Below are 24,679 nucleotides of genomic sequence, written 5' to 3'. Positions count from 1 at the left end.
TTTTAGATCTTCATATAAAATGGCTTTTCTGCTTTTTTTGCTTCAGATACTAGGAAACACAGCTCCTTTGAAATTTGGAAGGAATTAATTTGTAGATGACATCACTCAGTATATTGAAATGTGGCAGGATTCAAATATTTTTAAATCAGCATTTGCTTTTCTTGGTTAAATGCAGCCATTTTTAGGGTAATAATTGCTTAATATGCCTGGCACATTATTGAAATCCCTTATGAGAGGCTCAACATGAGTCAGAAGGTCAATTTATTCCTTGGCCAGGTTCCTTTCACAGCACGGGTTTTCCTGTGCTGCTGTTCAGGAGGAGCAATTAAGACTTTCTGTGTTTTCAAAGCTTTCCAGCTGAATTCTGACCCCATCAAATGATATCATCAGAGCTCTGGCCTTTGCCTGGTGGTACACAGCTTTCATCTGTCAGTGAAACTTTGGGGGCCTTTATTTTCTTTCCCAAGCTTCAAAATAGGAGATCCGAACTCTAACGGATGCCCTACTTATTTTTCTGGCAGGCCCTTACTCCTTACCGTCTGTCTACTGGCTTTGTACAGCTTTTAAGACACCCTTGGCTGCACTGTTTCTGTGCCCTACACAGAAACACAGAAATTCTTTACATTACTACTACTTTGAGGACTCAAAAGCCCTTGTTAATTCTTACCCGGAGTGATCTTGCCAACATTTGGTAGGTACAGAACCACCGAAAAGGCCAGTGGCTACCTGATTCCCACAGATCAGTAGTTTATACTGGAAACGTCCCAGTCCACGTGATCTACACCCCAGATAGCTACAAAAGCTCAGGGTGGGAAGAATTTATAGATCCAATTGCCTTTGATGGGTGCTTTCTCAGAAAATCTCACTTAAGAACTTAGGTAGTATATCTCAGTTCTCCTGTTTGAGTTCCACTGAAGATGAGCCAGACTTTTATGAACCATAAATGTACTTTGCATCCTCCCTTTTTTTCCATAAAAATTTCCCCTTCCTCTGCCCAGTTTCCCCCACCACCACTCCCCCCCCCACCTCTGGCTTTAAATCCTAGTGTTTATAAAAACAGAAAATGTTACAGTTCAAAAGGTATTTATTTTTTTAATGCTCTGTCCAAAGCCACTGGTTTGAAAGAGGTGCTCTTCTCCAGAATTTTTTCTGTCAAACTTTAGAGGTTTAAGGAGACAGGCAAACAGAACTTTTATTTCAGGATGCAAGTTTAATGTTGATTCATGCAGAGGAAAGACACTCTTCTTTGTTCCTGAGCTGGTTAGTAAAGAGCAGTGACAGATGTTTAACAGTTAATGAGTAAAATGTTACCAAATCATCAACTTCAAACATGGGAATTTCACACAACACCAAACGCGTATTCAAAGGAGGTTGTCCTAACAGTCCCATGCAGAGCTTCGTTTGTACTGCTGAAAGCGCAGTGTTATCACTGCCACAGCTCAGAGGAAAAATAAAAAACACAGAGTTGGATAAAAATGGCTTTATTAGAGGACCTCAAAGCATAATGCACAGATGTAGGAGTCAAAAACAGAAGGAATACTTTGGTCATGGGAGTCCCATTATGAAAATTTGGCAACTCAAGACTTTATTTTTGGATCCTAGGTGGATGGAGCCCGAGAGAGACTGTCAGAACAACAGTACAATAGACTTGTGGACTACATCACAAAGACATCCTGCCACCTGGCCCCCAGCTGCTCTTCCGTGCAGACAGCATGCCCAGTGGTGGCTGTGGAACCTCTCCCCTCCACGGTGAAAACATACCATTATATGGCCGACCCACATTTTGCTCAAGTCTTCATTAGTAAATTTAACATGGTAAAAAATAAAGCCCTGAGAAAAGGGTTCCCCTGAGTACCCTCTGAGGTGTTGATCCCTGCTTGTACAATTTATTTTTGAAAAAGAAACGTAACTAGTTCTGATAGTATCTAAGATGAACACAAGGCCAATACTTTAATTATAGGTAGTTTTTCAGCCTCTTCTAAAATTAATTCCTTTCCCTAAAACTAAAATGCAGTAAATAAAAAATGTGTTCCTTTCCCATTTGGAGACATATGATTAAAAGTCTCTGTTGTCATCTCATCACACATGTATTCCCTTTTGCTCTCTAATAGTATTTGCTAAATTGTTTACTATAATTAAGATCTTTTAACTCTCTGCTCTAACACAAAATGTGGTCAGGCCTTAGAATGGAGAGACTGGTTACAACTTCATTCCCAACCGCATCTGTTTCTAGGCTAAAACACTATCTTGGCCTAATACTCTCGTCTGCAAATGTTTGGAATCTTTAAGTGCTTAGGATTTTATTGTTTAACTTGTTAAATTTATTACTTAAATGTGATGCTCTTCTTTAAGTGAAACCTGCTATGTATGTTCCTACTTTAAAGTCTGCATTTTACTGAAATTTACAAGACATTCTCATGACTGTCCAGCTACACTGTGGAAAAAATGTCTCTCCAATTCGTTTTAGCAAACCAGCTTAGAGTAAATCCAATGTCCGTCAATGAAAACAGAGCACCCAGAGTGCTCAGACAACTAGGTATTCCCTTTGACACTCTCTTCTGGAAGGGTTTTAACAGGATATTCATACTGCCCTGGGATACTGGAGGGGAGTCAAGAACCCCAATGTTACTTAACCTTACCAATGAACCAGTCCAAATAGTTTATTCTGAATTGATCCAATACAAAAATATTCCCAGTGACTGATATTATTTCTGCATTTAAGGATGGATTTTTATCAAGACTCTGGGTTACCAGATATCATCTTTAATAGTAAAAATCTCACTCTGATTAAAACATTTTTACTGACTATATCCAAATTGGGTCTACAAACTGTTACATACAACTGTGAGATGCTAAAAATTCAATTTCAAATGCCCACTAATTTTTAATTAAATCTCACATGTCATGGGGCACGAGAAGTCACTATGTAGTTGTTTCTGGAAAGTGAGACTATTAATGAACAATTCAGCCTGAATTCGAAAAACTGATTCTTCCACTAGTTTGTTGTGTCACACTCATTTGGGATAGTGACAGCTTTGTCAACCTCAAGAGTAACTATTTTTAAGAATGTAAATATGTATTAATTATTGTATCTTTTATGGTCATTTTGGCATACTACTTCTAAGAACTGTTATATAAATTGTTGAAAATAAAAGGAATCCTTGAATTACTGACCACACACAAATGTGTACTGTCACCAGGTGTTTTTCAAATGCAGGTTTTCACCAATTCCTGGGTTTAATATGGCTCACATTAGGACCCAAGAATTCTGTGGGAGTTAAAATGGTTAAGAAACAGTTTTTGTTATCCTAATAAAGTGCCAATCAGTGGTAAAACTAGCTTAGGCTAAAATAAACTTGATTTTTAAAATTCTCTGTATTACTTTGATCACAAAAAAAGCATTAATAATTAATATAGAGGAGAAAGGTCCTAAGTCACCCCCCGACCACCACAAAAAAAAAGTTCCCACACTCTTATTAACAGACATTAATTACCCTAATACAACTTTTTTGGACTAGATCTATATTCCAACTTACATATACATACTGATAGCTCTTTAACAGTGAGTAAAAGAACCTTTATATTTTAATTATCTATTACATCTGGCAATTAATCCAGCAGGGCTACCAAACAGTGACAATGAAGCCCAAGGACATATCTTACAAAAACCGTTCTCTGTCCCTTCTAAGAGCACAAAGAACAGTAGCTTTGTAGACTCCTATAGACCTCCTTAATTCATGACACAGGACCAAGAAAGGCACCTAGCAGTATTTCAGTGAAATTAACCTCAAAGCAATAAAAAATATCCTAAAACAATGAAACCGTTAAGAAATCTTGAAATCAAGTTATCTTCCTAAGGTTCATAAATACACACAGTTAAAATCTCTTAATTCTGATGCAAGCACACTGAAGTATCAGTAAGAATAAATGAGCAAAGACTTACTGTCCACAGTATCTGTTAGTTTATTTATCAAGACAAACTATTCCATGACCCAATATTCATGTTTCATACTTCTGGAACACAGGTCAGTGACAAACTTCCACGGAACTCAACCCAAAGAAATTCTGTGGAAAAAACACAGTGGCTTAGTTAATGACAAGCATTCTCTGCTAACACCTCACCACCCTTAAGGTCACATAAGGTCTACTCCTGCTACTGGAGCCTACACTTGGCTCACTCACCTTTTGCCCAGGAGAAAACCATTTCAGGCAGCCTGGGCTCCAGGTTCACTCTCTGCCAAGGTCCCTGACCATCCTAACCAGTTTTGGGTATATGACACCTTACTCTGACTTCTTTCCATTCACCAAATTCTGCCTTTTTCCTCCCTCTCAAGTCCACTCTCCTCCATTCCCTTCTCACATCCATATACTGTTCTGAAAAGCAGCAGCCAGTCTGTTCTAAAGAGTATTTCTATCTTTGTCTCCAAATCTTTTTTTCTTACTGGTTTTTAAACACAATCAGCTTCTCATTTAAAAAAAAAAAAAAAAAAAAAAAAAAAGGTTAAACTAACAAGTATTTAAAAATTAGCCTGTTAACATCTGATTATGAAATGCATACGCACTGTGGTAACTGTGAAAATGTCAAAGTTATAAGAAAACCAGCACTTAAGATGCAATACAGAACCATTAATATTTTCTTGATCTTTTTATTTTTACCTTCAGTCTTTTTTCTTCCCTGTGTAATTTTTACTAAACATAAAACACCCTTGGAGCACCTGAACGGCACAGTTAAGCATCCAACTCTTGGTTTCAGCTCAGGTCATGATCTCACAGTTGGTGAGTTTCGGCCCTGCATCAGGCTGTGCGCTGACACTGTGGAGCCTGCTTGTGATTCTCTTTCTCCCCATCTCTCTCTGCCCCTCTCCCACTCACACTGTGTCTCAAACTTAAAAAAAAAAAAAAAAAAAAGCATACCCTTTATATAAAATATTTTCTATTATATAGTAATCTCATGTTACTTTGTGAATAGCATTTCTAATGGACACAATATAGTCCATAGTATGAGAAAAATCATAATTCCTTATCAATTTTCCAACCTTTAGAAATAAAGTTCTTCTTATTTTTTCTATCGTAAGTTATATGGTAGATACTTCATACATACATCCAACTGATTTCAGATAGTTCCTTTAAGATAAATAACTCCAGGGGTGCCTGGGTCGCTCAGCTGAGTAAGTGTCAGACTCTTGATTTCAGCTCAGGTCATGATCTCCCAGTTTGTGAAATCAAGCCCTGTGAAGGGCTCTACACTGAATTCTCTCCTCTCTCACTGCCCTTCCCCCACTCACTCTCTCTCAAAAAATAAACTTAAAAATTAGCTACAGCAACCAACACTAATAAAACAAGAAAAACACACAAAACGGCAGGAAATATCATGGACTTCTTTTCCTTGCTCTTGCCCCACCCCATCCTTGGTGCAGCACAATGTGCTCAGGAGGAAACTGACAATTCCTGGCTCTTCCCTCAGGACAGATGATAAAGAATAAAAATCGCTTACAACATTCTGACTTGTTTGAGAGCTTCCCAAGGGACTTTTCTCTAACTTGCCTATCTCAGAACACCGGAACTGTGTGGCACACTTGAGATATCAGACTGCAAGCTACTGAAAGTTGTGGTGGGTCCCAGGACACAAGAGCTACAGAGGACCTTCAGGCTCACAGGCACCTATGGGCAAGAGACTATGGGCAGAGGAATAAAACAGAACAGCTAACGCTCTATACAGGAAACAGGATGAGACTCTTAGAGAAATTAACACTTAAAAAGCAACTGAGTATATACAAGAACTGGAACAAAAATGCATGCGTACACACACACACTCAAGAAAGATGTATCTCCAGAAAAAGTGAGACAACCCTGAGCCTTTATGCCGGGTTGTTTAGTGAAGATCTTCCCCTGCATGGAGGTAATCCACAAAGATGGGGAGGGAGTGGCTATTATTCAAATAACCTAATATCAACAAAAGACATACAAAGAAAGGGAAATATGGTCTATTCAAAAGACAAAATAAATTTTCAAAAACTGACACTAAAGAAATACAAGCCTCTAACTAAAAAGACTTTAAAACAACAGTCTTAAATACTGCTCAATGAGCTAAAGGAGAACCTGGACAACTAAATGAAATCAGGAAAATGATATACAAACAAAATATCAACAGAAAAATTGTTTAAAAAAATCAAAATTATGGTCCACAAAAACACAGTAACTGAACTGAAAAAAATCTCTAAGGGGTTTAACAGCAGACTCAGACAAAAGAATCAGCAAACTTGAAGAAAGTTCATTTGAATTATTGAGTCTGGGAGGAGCACAAAGGAAAGAAAATGAACAAAGCTTACGGGACCTGTGGGACAGCATCACAAACATCAATATATACATTATGGAACTCCCAGAAAAGCAAAGAGCAAAAGGCTTATTTATAGAAATAATGGCCAAAAACTTCCCAAATTTGAGGCAAGAAATTAATATACAAACACAAGAAGTTACTTGGAAGGAGGATAAATTCAAAGAAGCCCACATCAAGACGCTATAATCACGCTCTCAAATCCAAAGACAATGGATCTTAAAAGCAGCAAGAGAAAATCGATTCATCACCTACATCACCTCTGTAAGATTATCAGTGGATTTTTCAGCAGAAACCTTGCAGGTCAGAAGGTTGTCAGATGATATATTTAAAGTGCTCACAAAAAAGTCAACCAAAAAACAGTATCTAGCAAAACTGTCCTTCAAAAATGAGGATGAAATTAAGACACTCCTCGATAAAAAAGCTAAAGTATCTGGAGTTCCTCACTAGACTTGCAATGGGAGTTCTCCAAGTTGAAACAAAAGTATACTAAAGAGTAACTTGAAGCCATGTGAAAATATAAAGTTCTCTGGTAAAGGTAAATATATAGACAAATATAAACCAGCATCACTGTAATTGTTTCAGAACTCTTAAGTTTGTAGGATTTAAAAAACAAAAAGCATTAAAAAACTATAAATCTATGTTAACGAGTATGCTATATATAATTTGTGACTAATAAAGTGGGGGAGGAGAGTTGTTAAAGAGTAAAATTTTTATTTGCGATTGAAACTATCAGTCTGAAGTAGATGGTTGTCATTTTTTTTTTTTCAAATATATTTACTGGGGTGCCTGAGTGGCTCATTCGGTTAAGCGTCCGACTTTGACTCGGGTCAGTATCTCATGGCTGTGGGTGGGTTCGAGCCCCGCATCAGGCTCTGTGCTGACAGCTTAGAGCCTGGATGGAGCCTGCTTCTGTCGCTCTTCCCCCTCCCACTTGCACTCTGTCTCGGTCTCTCGCTCTCAAAAATAAACATTAAAAAAAAAATTTTATTTATTTATTTTGAGAGAAAGACCAAAAGCATGCATGAGCAAGGGAGTGGCAGAGAGGGAAGAAGAGAGAAAATCCCAAGCAGGCTCCACACTGCCCGCACAGAACCCAACACAAGGCTCAAACCCATGAACTGTGAGATGATGACCTGAGCCAAAATCAATAACCTGAATCTTAGCTGACTGAGCCACTCAGGTGCCCCAGATTACTGTAATTTTAGCATGTCCTAGAAAATACCAAAGGTAACCACAAAGAAAATATCTATAGAATTTACACAAAAGGAAAACGAAAAGGGAATCAAAACATGTCACTACAAAGAAAAAAAAAACAAAAAAACAAAAAAAAACTAAATGCAAAAGCATTGAGAGGAAAGGAAGGACAAAAAAGCTGTTCTACAGAAACAATAAAATGGCAAAAGTCTTTCCCTATCGGTAATCATCCTAAATATAAATGGTTTAAACTTCCCAAATGACACAGAGTGGCAGAATAAATAAAAAACAGGATCCAATTATATGCTGTCTACAGGAGATTTACTTTAAATCTAAGGACACCACACAGTTCTAAAGTGAAAGGATACAAAAAGATATTCCATACAAAATAATAATCAAGAGAACAAGAGTGGCTGTACTATCATCACACAAAACTTTAAGTCAAAAGTTACAAGGGACAAAAACATTATATAAAGAAGGGTCAATTTACCAAGAAGACAGAACAATTACATATGCACCAAACACCAGACCTTTCAAATATATAAAGCAAAACACTAACAGGTTGATGGGAGAAACAGCTCCATAGTAATGTAATATCCCACTTTCAGTACAGTAGTCCCCGCCCCTTATCCACTGGGGACACATTCCAAGACCTCCACTGGCTACATTCTAAAACCTGCAGTGGATGCCTGAAAACATGGATAGTACTGAAACCTGTACATACTATGCTTTTTCCTACATATACATCCCTATGACAGTTTAAATTATAAATTAAGCACAGTAAGAGACTAAAATAGGACTTTCCTAATTGTTAACAGTAGACTGTAAAAAAATTTATTTAACTGTGGTCTCTCTCAAAATATCTTACTGTACCATACTCATCCTTCTTGTGATCTAAGATGATAAAACACCTACCAGATGAGGTAAAGGGAGATGAATGACATAGGAACTGTGGCGTAGCATTAAGCTACTACTGACCTTCTGACAATATTTCAGGAGCAGGATCATCTAAAGGACCACAGTTAACCACAGGTAACTGAAATGGCCGAAAGTAAAACCATGGATAAATGGGAACTACTGTAATGGCTAAAGAACTAGACACAAGATTATTAAGACAAGAGGACTTGAACAACACTACACACCAGGTGGACCTGACAGGTACAGAACAGAACATGCTACCTAACACCACCACAAAACACAATTTTCTCAAGTGCAGACACTGTCCAGGATAGACCATATGTTAAACCACAAAACAAGACTTAATAGATTTAAAAGGCTGAAATTATACAAACTGTCTTTTCTGATCACAATGGACTGAAACTAGAAATGAATCCAAGAAGGAAAATAAAAAAACCCCACAAAAATGCTGAAATTAAACATGTTCTTTTTTTTAATTTTTTTTTTCAATGTTTATTTATTTTTGAGAGAGACAGAGGGCAAGTGGGTTAGGGGCAGGGAGAGAGGGAGACACAGAATCAGAAGCAGGCTCCAGGCTCTCAGCTGTCAGCACAGAGCCCAACGCGGGGCTCGAACTCACGAACTGTGAGATCATGACCTGAGCCGAAGTCAGACGTAAGCTGAAGTCGGACACTCAACCGACTGAGCCACCCACGCACACCTAAACGTGTTCTTTTTAACAACCAATGGGTCAAAGAGATCACAAGGAAAATCTTGAAAGATTTCAAATCAACGACCTAAGTTTAACACCTTAAAAACCTAGAAAAACTAAACTCAAGGCTAGAAAGGAAAGAGTAAAAATTACAATAATATAGATAAATCAACAAAATCAAAAGCCAGTTATTTGCAAAGATCAACAATACTGGCAAACCTTTAGGCTAAGAAAAAAAAAACGGGAGAAGACCCAGATAACTAAAAACAGAAATGAAAGGGAACATTACAACTGATTTCACAGAAATAAAAAGGATTGTAAAACAATGCTATAAACAACTCCGTTGACAAATTAGACAACTTACATGAAACAGATTAATTCCTAAAATATAAATCAGGAAGAAACAGGTAATATTAAACAGACCTATAACTAGTAAGGACCTTCTAATAAAGAAAAATCCAGAATCAGATGGCTTCACAGGTGAATTCTATCAAACCCTTAAAGAATTTACACCAATCCTCCTCAAGCTCCTTCCCAAAAGAAGATGAGGAGGAGGAGGAGGAGGAGGAGGAGGAGGAGGAAGAGGTTGTTTTAACATCTTAAACATTTCTGGGTGGGGAGACTGCCCCCTACTATGTTTTCCTAACCATTTCCTATGTTTCCTCTTGTGAAAACATGATTGATAATTTCATTAAATATAAAACATTCTAGAAGGCCAGCATTACCCCAACACCAAAGCCAGACAAATATATAATACAAGAAAACTACAGAATATCCCTGATGAATATAGATGCAAAACCCTTAACAAAATACTAGCAAACAGAATTCAACAACTCATTAGAAGGATTTTACAACATGAGGAAGTGGAATTTATTCTTGATGATTCAACACACTACAATCAATGTAATATACCACAGAAGTAAACAAAAACCACACATCATCTGAATGGAGAAAACTCAACTGAAAAATCTGATACCTTTTCATGATAAATACACTCAACAAAATACCTAGTAATAAATCTAACCAAGGAGGTGAAAGACCTACACTCTAAAAACTAAGACACTGATGAAAGAAATTGAATGGAAAGATATACCATACTAATGGATTCAAGACTTAATAAACATTGTTAAAATGTCCATACTGCCCAAAGCAGTCTAGAGATTCAATGTAATCTCTATCAAAATTCCAAGAGCATTTTTCACAGAACTAGAACAAATAATCGTAAAATGTATGTGGAACCACAAAGACCCTGAATAACCAAAGCAATCTTGAGAAAGAACAAAGCTAGAGTTACCAATTCCAAATTTCAAAATATCTTACACAGCAACAGTAATCAAAACAGTATAGTACTGGCACAAAAACTGACACACAGATCAATGGAACAGAGTAGAGCCCAGAAATAAATCCACACTTATATGGTCAATTAATCTACATGACAAAGGAGGCAAGAACATATGGGGGAAAACACAATCTCTTCAATAAATGGTGCTGGGAAAACTGGACCACTTTCTTATACCATACACAAAAATAAATTCAAAATGGATTAAAGACCTAAATGTGAGACCTGAAACCATAAAATTCCTAGAAGAAAGCATTAGAAAGTAATCTCTTTGATGTCAGCCTTAGCAACATATTTATGGACATGTCTCCTCAGAGAAGGGAAACAAAACCGAAAATAAACTATTTGGACTATACCAAAATACAAAGCTTTTGCACAGCAAAAGAAAGAATCAACAAAATGAAAAGGCAACCTACTGAATGGAAGAAGGTATCTGTACACTAAGTATCTGATAAGGGGTTAATATCCAAAGCATACAAAAAACGTGTACAATTCAACACCAAAAAACCCCCAAATAATCCAATTAAAAATAGACAGAAGACCTGAACATTTTTTCCAAAGACATACAAGGCCAACAGATAAAAGATGTTCAGTATCACTAATCATTAGGGAAATGCAAAACAAAACCACAATGAGATATCACTTCACACCAGTCAGAATGCTAGTATCAAAAAACCAGGGGATAACAAGTGTTAGCAAGGATGTGGAGAAAAGAAAACTCTGGTACACTGCTGGTGGGAATGTAAATTGGTGCAACCACTGTGGAAAATAGTACAGAGATTTTTCAAAAAGTTAAAAATTGAATTACCATATGATCCAGTAATTCCACTACTGGGTGTACACACACACACACACACACTTCTTACTCAGCCATAAAACAGAATGAGATCTTGCCAACTGCAACAACATGAATGAATCTACAGGATATTATGCTAAGGGAAGCAAGTCAGGAAACAAACACACAGAAGCAGATGTAAGGGGGGAGGGTAATAGGGAGATGGGTAAAACAAGTGAAAGGTTTTAAGAGGTACATACTTCCACTTACAAAACAAGTCATGCAAATGAAAATTAACAGTACAGGGAAACAAATAATAAATCAGGAACAAATACAAACTACCACAACATAATAAAAGCCATATATGGAAAGGCCACAGCTAATATCATACTTAACTGGTCAAAGCCTGAAAGCTTTTTCTCTAAGATCAAGAAAAAGATAAGGATGCCTATTCTTACCACTTCTATTCAGTAAAAAACTGGAAGGGCTAGCCAAACCAAGTAAGCAAGAGAAAAGAAAGAAGACATCCAAATTGATAAGGAAAAAGTAAAACTATCTGTTTGCAGATGACCTGGTCTTATATGTAGAAAACCCTAAAGATTCCACAGGGAAAAAAAAAAAAGAAAAAGAAAAAGATACTTAGAATAAACTAACTGAGCAAAGTTGCAGGATACAAAATCAACACACAACAGTCAGTTGTGTTTCTATCTACTAACAATGAATAATCATAAAAACATTAAGAAAACAATTCCAATTACAAAAGCATCCAAAAAAATAAAATACACAGGAATACTTAACCAAAAATGCAAAAGACCTATACACTGAAACTACAAAACACTGCTGAAAAAAAATTACAGATACAAATAAATGGAAAGGCATCTCATGTTCATGAAGTGGAATACTTATAATTGCTAAGATGTCCAAAGTGAGCTACATATGTAATGCAATCCCTACCTCAACAGCATTTTTGCAGAAGTAGAAAAATCCACCCTAAAATTCAGAGAGACTATAAAGGGACCCTGAATAACCAAAAAACAATCTCTAATTTCAAAACTTACTATAAAACTACAGTAATTAAAATAGTGTGGTACTAACGTAAATATAAACCAATGCAACAGAACAGAGCCTAAAATAAACCCTGACATATACAGTCCAAAAATTACCAACAAAGGTACCAAGACCATCCACTTGGGAAAGGACCGTCTTCTCAACAAACACTATTGGGAAACTGGATAGTCACAAAAAATAAAGAAGTTGGACCCTTTTTGAATCTCTTATCTCAAAATTAACTCAAATGAATCAAAGACCTAAAGGTAAAAGCTAAAACTATAAAACCTGTAAGAAAACATTAGAGAAGCTTCAAGACACTGGAACTTATAAGAAAACATGACAGGGGCACCTGCGTGGCTCAGTCGGTTAAGTGTCCGACTTTGGTTCAGGTCATGATCTTGCAGTTCATGGGTTCAAGCCCTGCACTGGGCTCTGTCCTGACAGCTCAGAGCCTGGAGCCTGCTTTGGATTCTGTCTCCCTCTCTCTCTGCCCCACCCTACTTGCACTCTGTCTCTCAAAAATGAATAAACAGTAAAAAAAAAAAAAAAAAAAAAAAAAAATTTTTTTTTAAATAAAAAAAGAAAACATAACAGAAGCTTCATGACATTGGATTTGGCAGATTTCTTGGATAGGACACCAAAAGCACAGGCAACAAAAATAAAAATTACATAAATTAGACCCCATCAAAATTTTAAATGTCTGTGCAAAGAACGCAATCAACAAAGTGAAAAGCAATCTTTAGAATGGGAGAAAATACTTTCAAATCATGTATCTGACAAGAGTTTGAAGAACTACAACTCAACAATAAACCCCAATCTGATTAAAATGGGGGAAGAACCTGATTAGCCATTTCTACAAAGAGGACATACAAATGGTCAACAAGCATGAGAAAAGATGCTCAACATCATTAACCATTAGGGAAATAAACATGAAAATCAAAATCCAGTACCACCCCACATCCATTAGGATGGCTATTGGAGGGTGGGGGGGGGCGGCGGGGAACAGAAAACAAGTACTGGCAAGGTATGTAGTGAAACTGAAACCCTCCTGCACTGTCGACTGAGTATAAAATGGTGCAGCTGCCATATTAAACGGTATAGTGGTTCCTTACAATAAAGATAGAACTACTATATGATCCAACAATTCTACTTCTGGGTACCTACTCCAAAGTATCAAAAAGAGGGAATTTAAAGGGATATTTACATACATCACAGCAACATTATTTACAATCATCAGAAGGTGGAAGCAATCCAAATGTCCACCAAAGGTGAATGAAAAAGCAAAATGTGGTATATACATACCATGGGATGTTATTTAGCCTTAAAGAGGAAAGAAATTCCGACACATACCAAAACAGATGAATTTTGAGGACATTATATTAAGTAAAATAAGCCAATCACAAAAAGACAAATACTGTATGTTTCCACTTAAATAAAGTACCTAGAGTGGTCAAATTCAGAGACAGTAAGTAGAGTGGTGGTTGCCAAGGAATGGGGGGAATGGAGAGTAGTTCAATGGGTAATTGTGCAAGATGAAGAGTTCTGGAGATTGGTTGTACAACAATGTGAAGGTACTTAACAATCTGTATTTTACCACAATTTTTAAAAAATTTTAAACAGTAACTTCAAACAGCTATATTACCTTTACATTCCAAAATCACTTTGCACTCTGAAAGATACCAGCCTTCTTCATCTCCTCAAAATCTTTCATGGAATCATAATTTCTGTAGAAATCTGCATACGCCTTCTTTCTTGGTTCGGCCACAGCAAACTAAAAAGTAACATATCCCATTAGGGCTTATTTTTTAAATCATTAGAAACAATATCCAAAGACAACACAAATCATAATGTTTGTGTTCGTTCACCTTTAACTTGAACTCTGTATTTCCTAAGACAAAGGTTGGAAGCACTGACACAGATGGAAAGGAAGAGCCTCATGGAAACTACTCAGCAAGAGGGGCCTTCCTTGCTTGGGGACAGATTACTCCTTTTGTTGGGTGTGAGTGTGTACACTGGTAAGAGCCAAATGAAGATACCCAGAAAGCTAAAAGGTTTTAGGGAGAAGACAGCTGCCTTCCCTCCAGCAAAACCCAAATATCCCCACAGCTGACACATGCTAAAATATTCTGGTTCAATTTAAATTACATTAATTTCAAAGGAGTCAGATCAATTCAGTACCCACCTGCCTCTAAAAGGCACAAGAAGCTTTCTATCTGGTAACAACAGTTCCAGGTAATTTACACTTCAACATCATTTAAGCCCTTAGAATAGATATTGAACTGTTTTACAGATGAGGTATTGGAACTCAGAATTTAAGTAACCTGATTAAAGTCTAGGAAGAAGCACTAGTTGGTAGATGGGTCAGCCAGGATTCAAACCCAGGTCTTTCATTTGGCAAAGGTTTTATTTTCCACAAAACACTACCTAGTGGATTTCAATGCATGGGTTATATAATACAAAATCAAATCCCATCCTGCATAAAAAAAACCAGTAAAAATTCGTCAAGTGCCAAACTACATCCATTAAGGTATTGCAGACATACACAGAATCACGACACTTGGTATGAATATGGTAAGAGCCCTTTACTTGACAAGTTTGACTGCCTCACCTCCTATCTAAATTCCCAACCACTTTCTTCCAGGGAGACCAAGAGGCAGGAGCCCCAATGCAACCCTCTGAATGCTAGCCCATTACCCAGAAGATAACTGAGCATTTCTTGTTAGAACAAAAAAAAAATTTTTCCTTTTAAAAACATGGTATGCTAGGGGCACATGGGTGGCTCAGGTGGTTGAGCGTCCAACTTTGGCTCAGGTCGTGATGGCATGGCTGGTGAGTTCAAGTCCCGCATCAGGCTCTGTGCTGACACCTCAGAGCCTGGAGCCTCCTTCAGATTCTGTGTCTCCCTCTCTCTCTACCCCTCCCCTGCTCACACTCTGTCTTTCTCTCTCAAAAATAAACATTAAAAAAAAATTTTTTTAATGTATAAATAAAAATAAAAACATTGTACACTAAGGCAGACAAAAATAAAGTAAAAGGCTCAGTGAACCCAAAAAATAACAGCAAATGGGTGTTACAGCTCTACCTAAATTGTTTTGTTTTGTTACACTTGAACTAGACTCTTTTTAGGTCAAAAATCTGGTAGTCAAAAAAAAAAACTATTAATTTAGATCCACTACACCATGAGTTACTTGAAAGCCATAAAATCTATATCTGAGGCCTTACACAAAACAAGCTAATACCTGAAAATTTAGAACAAGCCTAATTTATATAACAGTAATTGCTCTACCTACAGGGGAAAATCCCTTCAGGATAAGTCTTGTCTCAAAATCTAACCCATATTCATGAATTTTGGCTTAGCAGATTAACTTAACCAAAAATGATTTACTGGTGGGCAACTTCATGTAAAAAGCATAAAAGCTGATTAAAATTGTTGAGTATAAGTCAAACTAAGAATGAAGGCCAAATGAACAAAGCAATCTACACTAACTGGACAGGGGAAATGAAGGAAGCGAGCATCTACCAAGAGAATCAAGTTTACACCTGCCTTAATTCTTTAATAAGAATTTGGATTCCTCAGTGCTTTGGGAACTTTCCATCCAATCAAACACTAACTGTACACAAACACTGACTAATCTACCAAGCAAACTTTAAAACTTTTCATTCAGAATAGATGGACCATGGGTCTGCCATGGTCCCAGCTCTTAATTTAGTAGAAGAGACACAACCTAAAGCAAGTACTATTTAAAATACAATGTGCCTAGGGGCACCTGGGTGGCTCAGTCGGTTGAGCGTCTGACTTTGGCTCAGGTCATGATCTGGCGGTCTGTGAGTTCAAGCCCCACGTCAGGCTCTGTGCTGACAGCTCGGAGCCTGGAGATTGCCTCAGATTCTGTGTCTCCCTCTCTCTCTGCCCCTCCCCTGCTCATGCTACGTCTCTCTCTCTCTCTGTCAAAAATAAATAAACATTAAAAAAAAATTAAAAAAAAAAAAATACAATGTGCCCAATACTGTAAAAAACAGTCTGGTACCAAGTGACTGAGAACCTAGCAAAGCACAACCAACGCATCTGGAGGAATAGGCTGCAATTCTATAAAGGAACATTTGAGAATCTTGAGGATAAACTGGAATTTGCCAGTTTATTTATCCATCTCATTATGAGATGAAGACATTACTGTTGTATACAAACTCATGGGAGAAAGCAGAATTGGGTAACAGCAACTACTTACAAAGGGCTGGAGAACAGGGTGTAGTAGGACTGCTGGAAAGAGGATGAAAAGGCAGAAAGGACTAATCAGAAAGTATCTTAAAATCAAAACTAAGTTTCAGCAAATCATCCTTGATCCATTAGTAAGCAATGAAACCAATTTAGAAGATTGCAGCCAGTAGTTAATATATTTACTACAGAGCAAAAATTTGAAAGCCACTGCACACTGGGCATTCAGGAACCCAATGACACAACAGATCTATTCTGGGTTTTTTTTTCTTTAAGTTTATTTACTTATTTTGAGAGACAGCAAGCAATGCAAGCAGTTGAGGGTGAGAGAGAGAGGGAGAGAATTCCAAGCACTAACAGTGTGGAGCCCGACATGGGGCTCAAACTGTGAGATCATGACCTGAGCCGAAACCAAGCATCAGACACTTAATCAACTGAGCCACCCATGCACCCCAAACAGATCTATTCTAGAAGCCAAGGTTCAAAGCGGCAAGAATCCACACAAGTTACAAAGGCCTCAAGTTTGATAGTAACAATTAGGACACTGAGAGTGAAGAAATGAGTCCCCCAAATTTCTCTCCTTACCCCCACTTCATTTACTCATCCATCCATGCTTTTCCCACATTTATTTCATGCCCACTATATGCCAGGTAGAAAAGATCTCATGGAGCAAAGAGTTTATTTACTTTTTTGTGCTTGTCTCTTCAAAGGGGCCCAAAGCAAAGACCTCTTAGTGCTTTTCCTCAAGCTGTTCTCCCTCCCCTTAGCACTTCAAATTCACCCTTTCAAGGCACAAATTCTACCTTCTCTTTCAAAGAGCTATGATCCACAGTGTGACCCACAATATCCTCCTCTCCCACTGAAACAAAGACATCAATCAACTATCAGAGTACAGATCCCGAGTACATGGAGGACAGGGTCCTTTCTCTCCCACCTTTATTCTTCCAAACTGTATATAAGCTGCTCCAGAACAGCTCTGGGAAATGAAATGTTCTTTCATTGTTACTGTCTTGCAAGAATACCTAATTTTTTCACCTCCCCCAACTTGACTCTAACTTCTTTAAAGACACATATTTAGAGGTATATACACTTAGTATACTCCGAAGCACCTGGAACTCTATACAATCTACCACTGTACTGAATTTTAGATACTACATCTTTTTCAACAGATACTTTTAAGCATCTATTTGTGGGTCAGCCAACTGACAATGGGGTGCCACTGTAAACAAAAAAAAGCACCCTGCTCTAATGAGGCTCACAATATACTAAAAAATACTAGAACTAAACACTAAAATTATTAAGTACAAAGCGTTGCAAAGCTTTAATTCTCTCATGGGCCACTATGACACATGGTCATAAACACATGTAATACCATAAACATTTTTATAGAAAAAAGTTGTAAATGTAATGTGGAGACTTAGAGAAATATAAAGCATAAAGAGTATGTTGGGAAAAAGGTGGCATAGGAAACACCAGGAATCTCTCCCAACCTATACAACTGCACTAGCACAATGTGTCTAGTGTAACTTTCCTGAAACTTTGGATCTCTTGAAGGCATACAACAGGCAGGTGGCCACTGTTGTTGCCCCCACCCCGCCCCCGCAAGACTCTTTTTCACCTGAGCAATTTCTAGGGAACCTAAAAGGATAGAGCACCTTTCCCCCCGCCCCTTCATTTTTCTCTTTTTCAGAGCCAGACATTAAAGACTAGGACATTCAAAGCCTTCTACATATACAATTCTCAGAGAAATTGCAGAATGGATTAAAAATGACCCAACTAGGTGTGCATGGGTGGCTCAGTCAGTTAAGCATCCACCTTCAGCTCAGGCCATGATCTCACAAACCATGGGTTCAAACCCCACGTTGGGCTCTGTGCTGACAAGTCAGAGCCTAAAGCCTGCTTCATGTTCTGTGTCTCCCTCTCTCTCTGCCCCTCCCCTGCTCCCGCTGTCTCTCAAAAATGAGTAAACGTAAAAAAAAAATGACCCAACTATATATGCTATCTACAACAGACTCATTTCAGATCCAAAGACACAAATAGATTGAAAAGGAAAGGGTGAAAAAAGATGTCCTATGTCAACAGTAACCAAAGAGAGTGGCTATACTAATATCAGACAAGGTAGACTTCAAATCAAAAAAATTACAAGAGACAAAGGACTTTATTTATTCATAAAAGTTTCAATAAGGCAAGAACTTATAGCAATTAGAAACATTTACTCACCCAGTAACACCAGCAAAACATATAAAGCAAACACTGACAGAAATGAAGAGAAAAATATTTCTCCAATAACAGTTAAGACTCTAATAGCCCAATCTCAATAATAGATAAAACCAGACCTAAGTAAGGAAACAGAGGACTTAACTCATGAAACCAACCCGATCTAACACCTATACAAAGAATACTCCACCCAACAACAGACAACACATTCTTCTCAATTTCACATGGGATATTTTCCAGGATAGACTAAACAGGCCACAAATTAAGTGTCAACAGATTTAAAAAGATAGATATACAAAGTATGTTCTCTGATCACAATGGGATGAAATTAAAATCAGTAACAGAAGGAAAACTGGAAAATTCACAAAACTATAAAGTTTAAGCAACAAACATTTAAACAACCAATGGATCAAAGAAGAAATCAGGAATGAAATTAGAAAATATTTAGAGACAAATGAAAGCACAACACACCAAAACTTATGGGATACAGTGAAAGCAGAGCTAAGGGGGGAAAATTTTTAGCTATAAACACACATATTAAAAAACAAGAGATCTCAAATCAACAACCTAACATTATAACTTACGGAACTAGGAAAAAGAACAAAATAAACCAAAAGCTAGAAGGAAGGAAATAATAAAGATTAGAGCAGAGATCAACAAAACAGAGACTAGGAAAACAAAAAAGAAAAATCAACGAGGCCAAAAAACTGGTTCTTCAAAACCATAAATAAAATTGACAATCCTTTAGCAAGATGGGCAAAGAAAAAAAGAGGGAAGATTCAAATTGGTAACATCAGAAATGAATACTACAGATTCTACAGAAATAAAAAGGATAATAAGAGAATAGTATGAACGACTGTATACCAACAGACTGGATAACCTATATGAAATGGATAAATTCCTATAAACACAAAACCTACCAAGACTAAATTACAAAGAAAGAAAAAATCTGAATAGAACTATAACTATTAAGGATATTGAATCAGTAATCAAAAATCTCCCAACAAAGAAAAGCCTGGACCTGATGACTTCACTGGTCAATTCTACAAAAAAAAAAACCTAAAGAATACCAGTCCTTCTGAAATCTTTCCAAGCAACTGAAGTAGAGGAACACTAACTCACTTTATGAGACCAGCATTATACTGATACCAAAGCTAGACAAAACACAGAAAACTACAGGCCAATATCCTCCACGAACACTGATGCAAAGATCCTTGACACAATACTAGCAAATTGAATTCAACAGCATATTAAAAAGACTGTACGCCATTACCAAGTGAGGTGTATTCCTGGAATGCATGGATGGTTCAACATACAAAATCAATGTAATACACATTAAAAGAATAAAAGAGAAAAAAACCACAATAATCTCAATGCAGACAACGCATTTGACAAAGTCAATACCCTTTCATGATGAAAAAAAGAACACCCCATCTAGGAACAGAATGAAATTACCTCCACATAACCCATAAGATGTCCACTGTTGTACTTCTATTCAACACAGTACTCTAAGTTCTAGGCAGAACAATTAGGCAAGAAAGAGAAATAAAAGGCATCCAAATGAGAAAGGAAGAAGCATAATCATCTGTCTACAGATGATGTATGTAGAAAACCCTAAAAACTCCACACAGAAAAAAAACTCGTTAGATAACAGCAAAGCTAGCAGGATGTAAAACGTAAGATGGTGCCACAGAAAACAGCATGGTGGTTGCTTAAAAAATTACACACAGAATTACCAAATGATCTATCAATTCCACTTCTGGATATATACTGAAAAAAATTAAAAGCAGGGTCTCAAAGAGATACCTGTAACCCATGTTCATAGAAGCATTATTCACAATAGCTAAAACATGGAAGCAACCCAAGTGTCCATCAAAGGTGAATGAATAAGCAAACTGTGGTACCAACATACCATAGAATGTTATTCGGCCTTAAAAAGAAAGGAAATTCTGACACACGCTATGACAAGGATGAAACTTGAGGATATTATGCTAAGTGAAATAAGCCAGTTACAAAAAGACAAAATAATGTAGGATTCCATTTACATGAGGTACCTAGAGCAGTCAAATTAAGACACAGAAAGCAGAACTGTTCCATGGGCTGGGAGTGGGGAAGGGATGGGTTTACTGTCAAATGGGTACAGTTTCAGTTTTACAAGATGAAACAGTTATGGAGGTGAATGGTAGCAATGGTCATACCACATTATAAATGTATTTATTACCACTGAATTGTACACATAAAAATGGCTACATTTTGTGTATTCTACCACAATACGAAAAAATTATTTAGAAAAACCCAAAGGGCATAATGTTAAAATTCACAGGAGACAGAGCGTTAAAATGCAGTTCTATGGCAACAAATCCATTAAGGTTACTTACCAAACAGAACTACTGCCTTCCTGACATCCCTCTGCTTTAATAAAATTATATCCTTGTGTTATGGACTGAACTGTGTCTTCCAAAACTCATGCGTTGGAATCTTAAACCTCTAATACCTCAGAATGTAACCAGATTTAGAGATGGGTCTTTAAAGAGGTAAATTAAAACGAGGTTTGTGAGTCCCAATCCAGTATGACTAGCATCCTTGCAAGAGGAAATTCAAACAAAAACACAGTAGCACAGAGAACCATGTGAAGACAAAGGGAGAAACCCACCTACAAGCCAAGGAGAGAGGCTTCAAAAGAAATCCACCTTGCGGTCACACTGATCTTGGATCTCCAACCCCCAGAACACTAAATAAATTTGTTTAAGCCACCCAATTTGTTGTACTTTGTCTGGCAGCCCTTAAAAACTAATACTGCTTCCTTTAAAGTTGAAGAACAAGCTATCTAGAGAATATGAGGTATTTTCCTGCCGCACTGAGGTAAGGGGAGGAAAGGGGAAGGGAGCACATTAAAGAGGGAGTTTCTTTAAAAGCCTCAGAACTACTTATGAAAATAAAATACATTTTCAAATTTAAAACACATTTTCTGGACCATAGGCACAAAGTAGAAATCAAACATACAAACCTTATAGAAAGCTGCAACCCCCAGGGAAACAGCGAACGCTCCGACAATATGAAATCGCAGGCGCTTGGCCAGAAGGCCTCGCATCTGAGGTTTCGCCAAAGCACCGGAAGTCATGGTAATTATTCTCCTTCAAAGATAAAATAATAATAAAAACAACTCTGAGAACATAAAAAGATATCTAAGGGATCCTTACAATAACGCACTTTAATACCAAGAGGGGCACAGGCATGATCCCTCCCACAAAGCCTAAGGTGTTTAAAAGTTTAGTCTGCTTCATGGTCGCACGCTGAACGACGACCCTAAACAAACCAGATCATTGCGGCCCAACAACAGAAAGCAGGGAGTATAAACTACAAACAAAATTATCTCGACCCCAGGAAAGACAAGCAGTGGCTCTAGACTGACAAGTGCAAACGCATTTAGAACGTTTACTCTCGTGCGAACTATCAGCTCATAATTCCCACTTCTTTGACGACAAAACTGGGGCACACGAAGGAGACTTTTCCAAGGTCACGCGGTGAAAGATTTAAACTCGGGCAGGAGCCCAGCCGTGACCTCCAGGGCCCACCCAGTGACCGCGGCGCGGCCCCAGACCTTCCGCCAAGGCGGCCGGGGCGCTGGGAGGCTGACGGATGCCCACCTTCCACCCCCCCCTCCCCGTTCCACCAGGCACGGCAACCCTTTTCCAGCTTCACGAGAGTGGAATCACCAACGTTACCACGCAGCGAGCACCAACCTCGCGCCGACGCAGCTGGCTGTTTCCCCTACGTAGCCCCTTAGCCTCAAGACCGCCTGAGGAAGAAACCGCCGCTCCCTTTGCACAGGTGAAAACGCTGGGGCCAAATGAAATGACCTAACCAAGGTCACACTAACTGGAGGAAAAACCACAGCAGAGACCAGGTCCGGGCCGGCCGCCTTCGAAGCCCAGCTGCCTCCTCCAGACCCCTGCAGCCCAGTCGGCCCCCGGGGGCGCTGGCGGTCAGCCCCCGCGACCCTCCAGAGGCCGCGGCGGGTGCGTGCAGGGGTCGAGCCAGCGAGAAGTTAGAAGCTCCTGACCGCAGAGATGCAGGCCAACTCAATTCCAGGGCAGAGCGAGAGCAGGCAGCGGGATGCGGCAGTTATGAGAGCTCAGACGACAACACTCACCTCAACACCAACCTTAAACCCAACGTCCTTCCTGAAACAGAAATGGACGGCGGTACAGCTGAGCGCAGGCGCAGAAGCAGCGGAGAGGACCCAGCGACGGTAGCCGGAAGAGTTCAAAAGACCTCCAGCGCTCCTCCAGCCGCTCACGGCTGAAGTTCAAGGGTATGGTTCATTTCTTCCCTGTGAGACGTTAGACTAAAGACCTGACCTTCTGAGTTGGTTTTCTTAATAAATTGGAGATTTTATTCTTACTCATATACATAGTTGGTATGAATTTATTAGAGAATACAAAGATAGTTAATATGTGAATATTTTAAAATGTACCTTACAAATACAGAACAAATCATTCTGGGCCCATGGAGTGCGTGAACCGTGTGCACAAACTGCCATTTACATTACAACTACCCTCAGGTGAATAATCGTTTGGTTTGGGTAAAGGTTGAATAAGATAGCCAAGTTCTAGGACCTCAGAGCCCTGCTGATGAGACAGACATAAACAGATTTACATTAATCCCAAGTGGAGGGCACTTCCACAGAGACATGACCCAATGAAACATTACCCTCCTGACAGAGCTGATACAAGGAATATTTGTGTGGGGTTTTTAGTAAAAGACATGTATCTTTTTAATGTTTATTTTTCAGAGAGAGAGAGACCCAATGGGGGAGGAGCAAAGAGGGGGCAGAGGATCCGAAGTGGGCTCTGTGCTGAGAGTAGAGAGCCTGATGGAGGGTTTGAATTCAGGAACTGGGAGATCATGTCCTGAGCTGAAGTCGGCTGCATAATTGATTGAGCCACCCAGGCACCCCAAGAGACAAATATCTTAAAGGAAGACAACTGGAAGTTTATGGAAAGTGATGTGTAGGGGTAATGTGCTTGTGCCTTAGGGGTGTCAAGCTTGGTTTCTATTAAAATAACCTTGATTTACGGTGTTCTTTAAGTCAACTCAGCAAGCACTGTGGAAGATACACTAGGATACAAAATATACATGATATAGATTAAACATATATTGATTGAGCATTTACTATATACCAGGCTCTGCTATATAGTAGGACAAATCTTCAAGGAGGTACATTCTTGTCAGGGAGTCTTTGTTCTCAACAGACACTCTATAGAGAGACTATTTTCTATTTCAGCCATATAGAAAATATGCTAATTGAGGGCCAAAGTGGGTTTGTACCTCAGTAACACTCTTTTCAGACCTCTTGTCAACCATCTACCCCACTAAAAATCTTTACAAGGGTTTTCCCAGGCTGTAACCTGTTCCTATTTTCTTTCCATCCGCACTCCCACAACTGGCCCAGAGAGAAAACAGTAAATTTCAGAATTTACAGGGATTGCTGTGTATTGAATACTCAGGGAAGGCTTCAGGGAAGTCATGGAAGAAATGGAAATGGAGCTGAAATTCAGTCTAATGGAGAAGCCTAGATAAGTGGAGAAATCTAAGAGACAAAATTGGTCAGAAGACTATGGCAAAGACAGACACACTCAGGGAACAGAGCTTAGCCTGGATGGAGTGTTTATTGGTGGTTTAGGAACACTGGATGGGTAGAGAAGCACATAGTCAATCACAATAATCCAAGGTGACACATGAATAGAACCTGAATTATAGGGGTGAATAGAAAAGATGGCATATGTGGGTTCTGTTCTGGATCCTAACAGACCTGTATTTGAGTCCCAGCTCATGACCTCCTGGCTGGGAAATTTCTTAATCTTTCTAAGTCTGCTTTCTCCTCTCTAAAATGACATCCTTTTTTCTTTAATGATATATTTAACCCAGTATATTAGTATTAG

The 24,679-nt window shown here is 38.4% G+C and overlaps 2 protein-coding genes across 8 annotated transcripts in view; one reads left to right on the top strand and one right to left on the bottom strand.

Moving 5' to 3' along the window:
• The window catches only part of VPS13B (vacuolar protein sorting 13 homolog B), a 794,855-nt gene extending 791,671 nt beyond the window's left edge, over nt 1-3,184 (top strand). For 6 of the 7 annotated variants that reach the window (XM_053208413.1, XM_053208414.1, XM_053208412.1 and 3 more), the window contains exon 62: nt 1,603-3,184. In XM_053208413.1, coding sequence (XP_053064388.1) covers nt 1,603-1,851 — 249 coding nt within the window. In that variant the 3' untranslated portion in view covers nt 1,852-3,184. The remainder of the gene's footprint in view (nt 1-1,602) is intronic. The other variant, XM_053208416.1, reaches the window with a different exon arrangement.
• A 761-nt stretch (nt 3,185-3,945) lies between these two features.
• On the bottom strand, nt 3,946-23,007 carry LOC106980041 (cytochrome c oxidase subunit 6C). Its single transcript, XM_015078012.3, has 4 exons — nt 22,888-23,007; nt 21,742-21,868; nt 13,947-14,075; nt 3,946-4,065 (listed from the first exon to the last, which is right to left on the bottom strand). The coding sequence occupies exons 2-3, from the start codon at nt 21,853-21,855 to the stop codon at nt 13,962-13,964; spliced, it is 228 nt and encodes a 75-aa protein (XP_014933498.1). The 5' UTR covers nt 21,856-21,868; nt 22,888-23,007; the 3' UTR covers nt 3,946-4,065; nt 13,947-13,961.
• Nucleotides 23,008-24,679: the final 1,672 nt, after the last annotated feature.

This window comes from Acinonyx jubatus, chromosome F2 (genome assembly GCF_027475565.1).
Source record: "Acinonyx jubatus isolate Ajub_Pintada_27869175 chromosome F2, VMU_Ajub_asm_v1.0, whole genome shotgun sequence".
Taxonomy (NCBI): domain Eukaryota; kingdom Metazoa; phylum Chordata; class Mammalia; order Carnivora; family Felidae; genus Acinonyx; species Acinonyx jubatus.
This window is presented reverse-complemented; position numbering and strand designations above follow the sequence as displayed.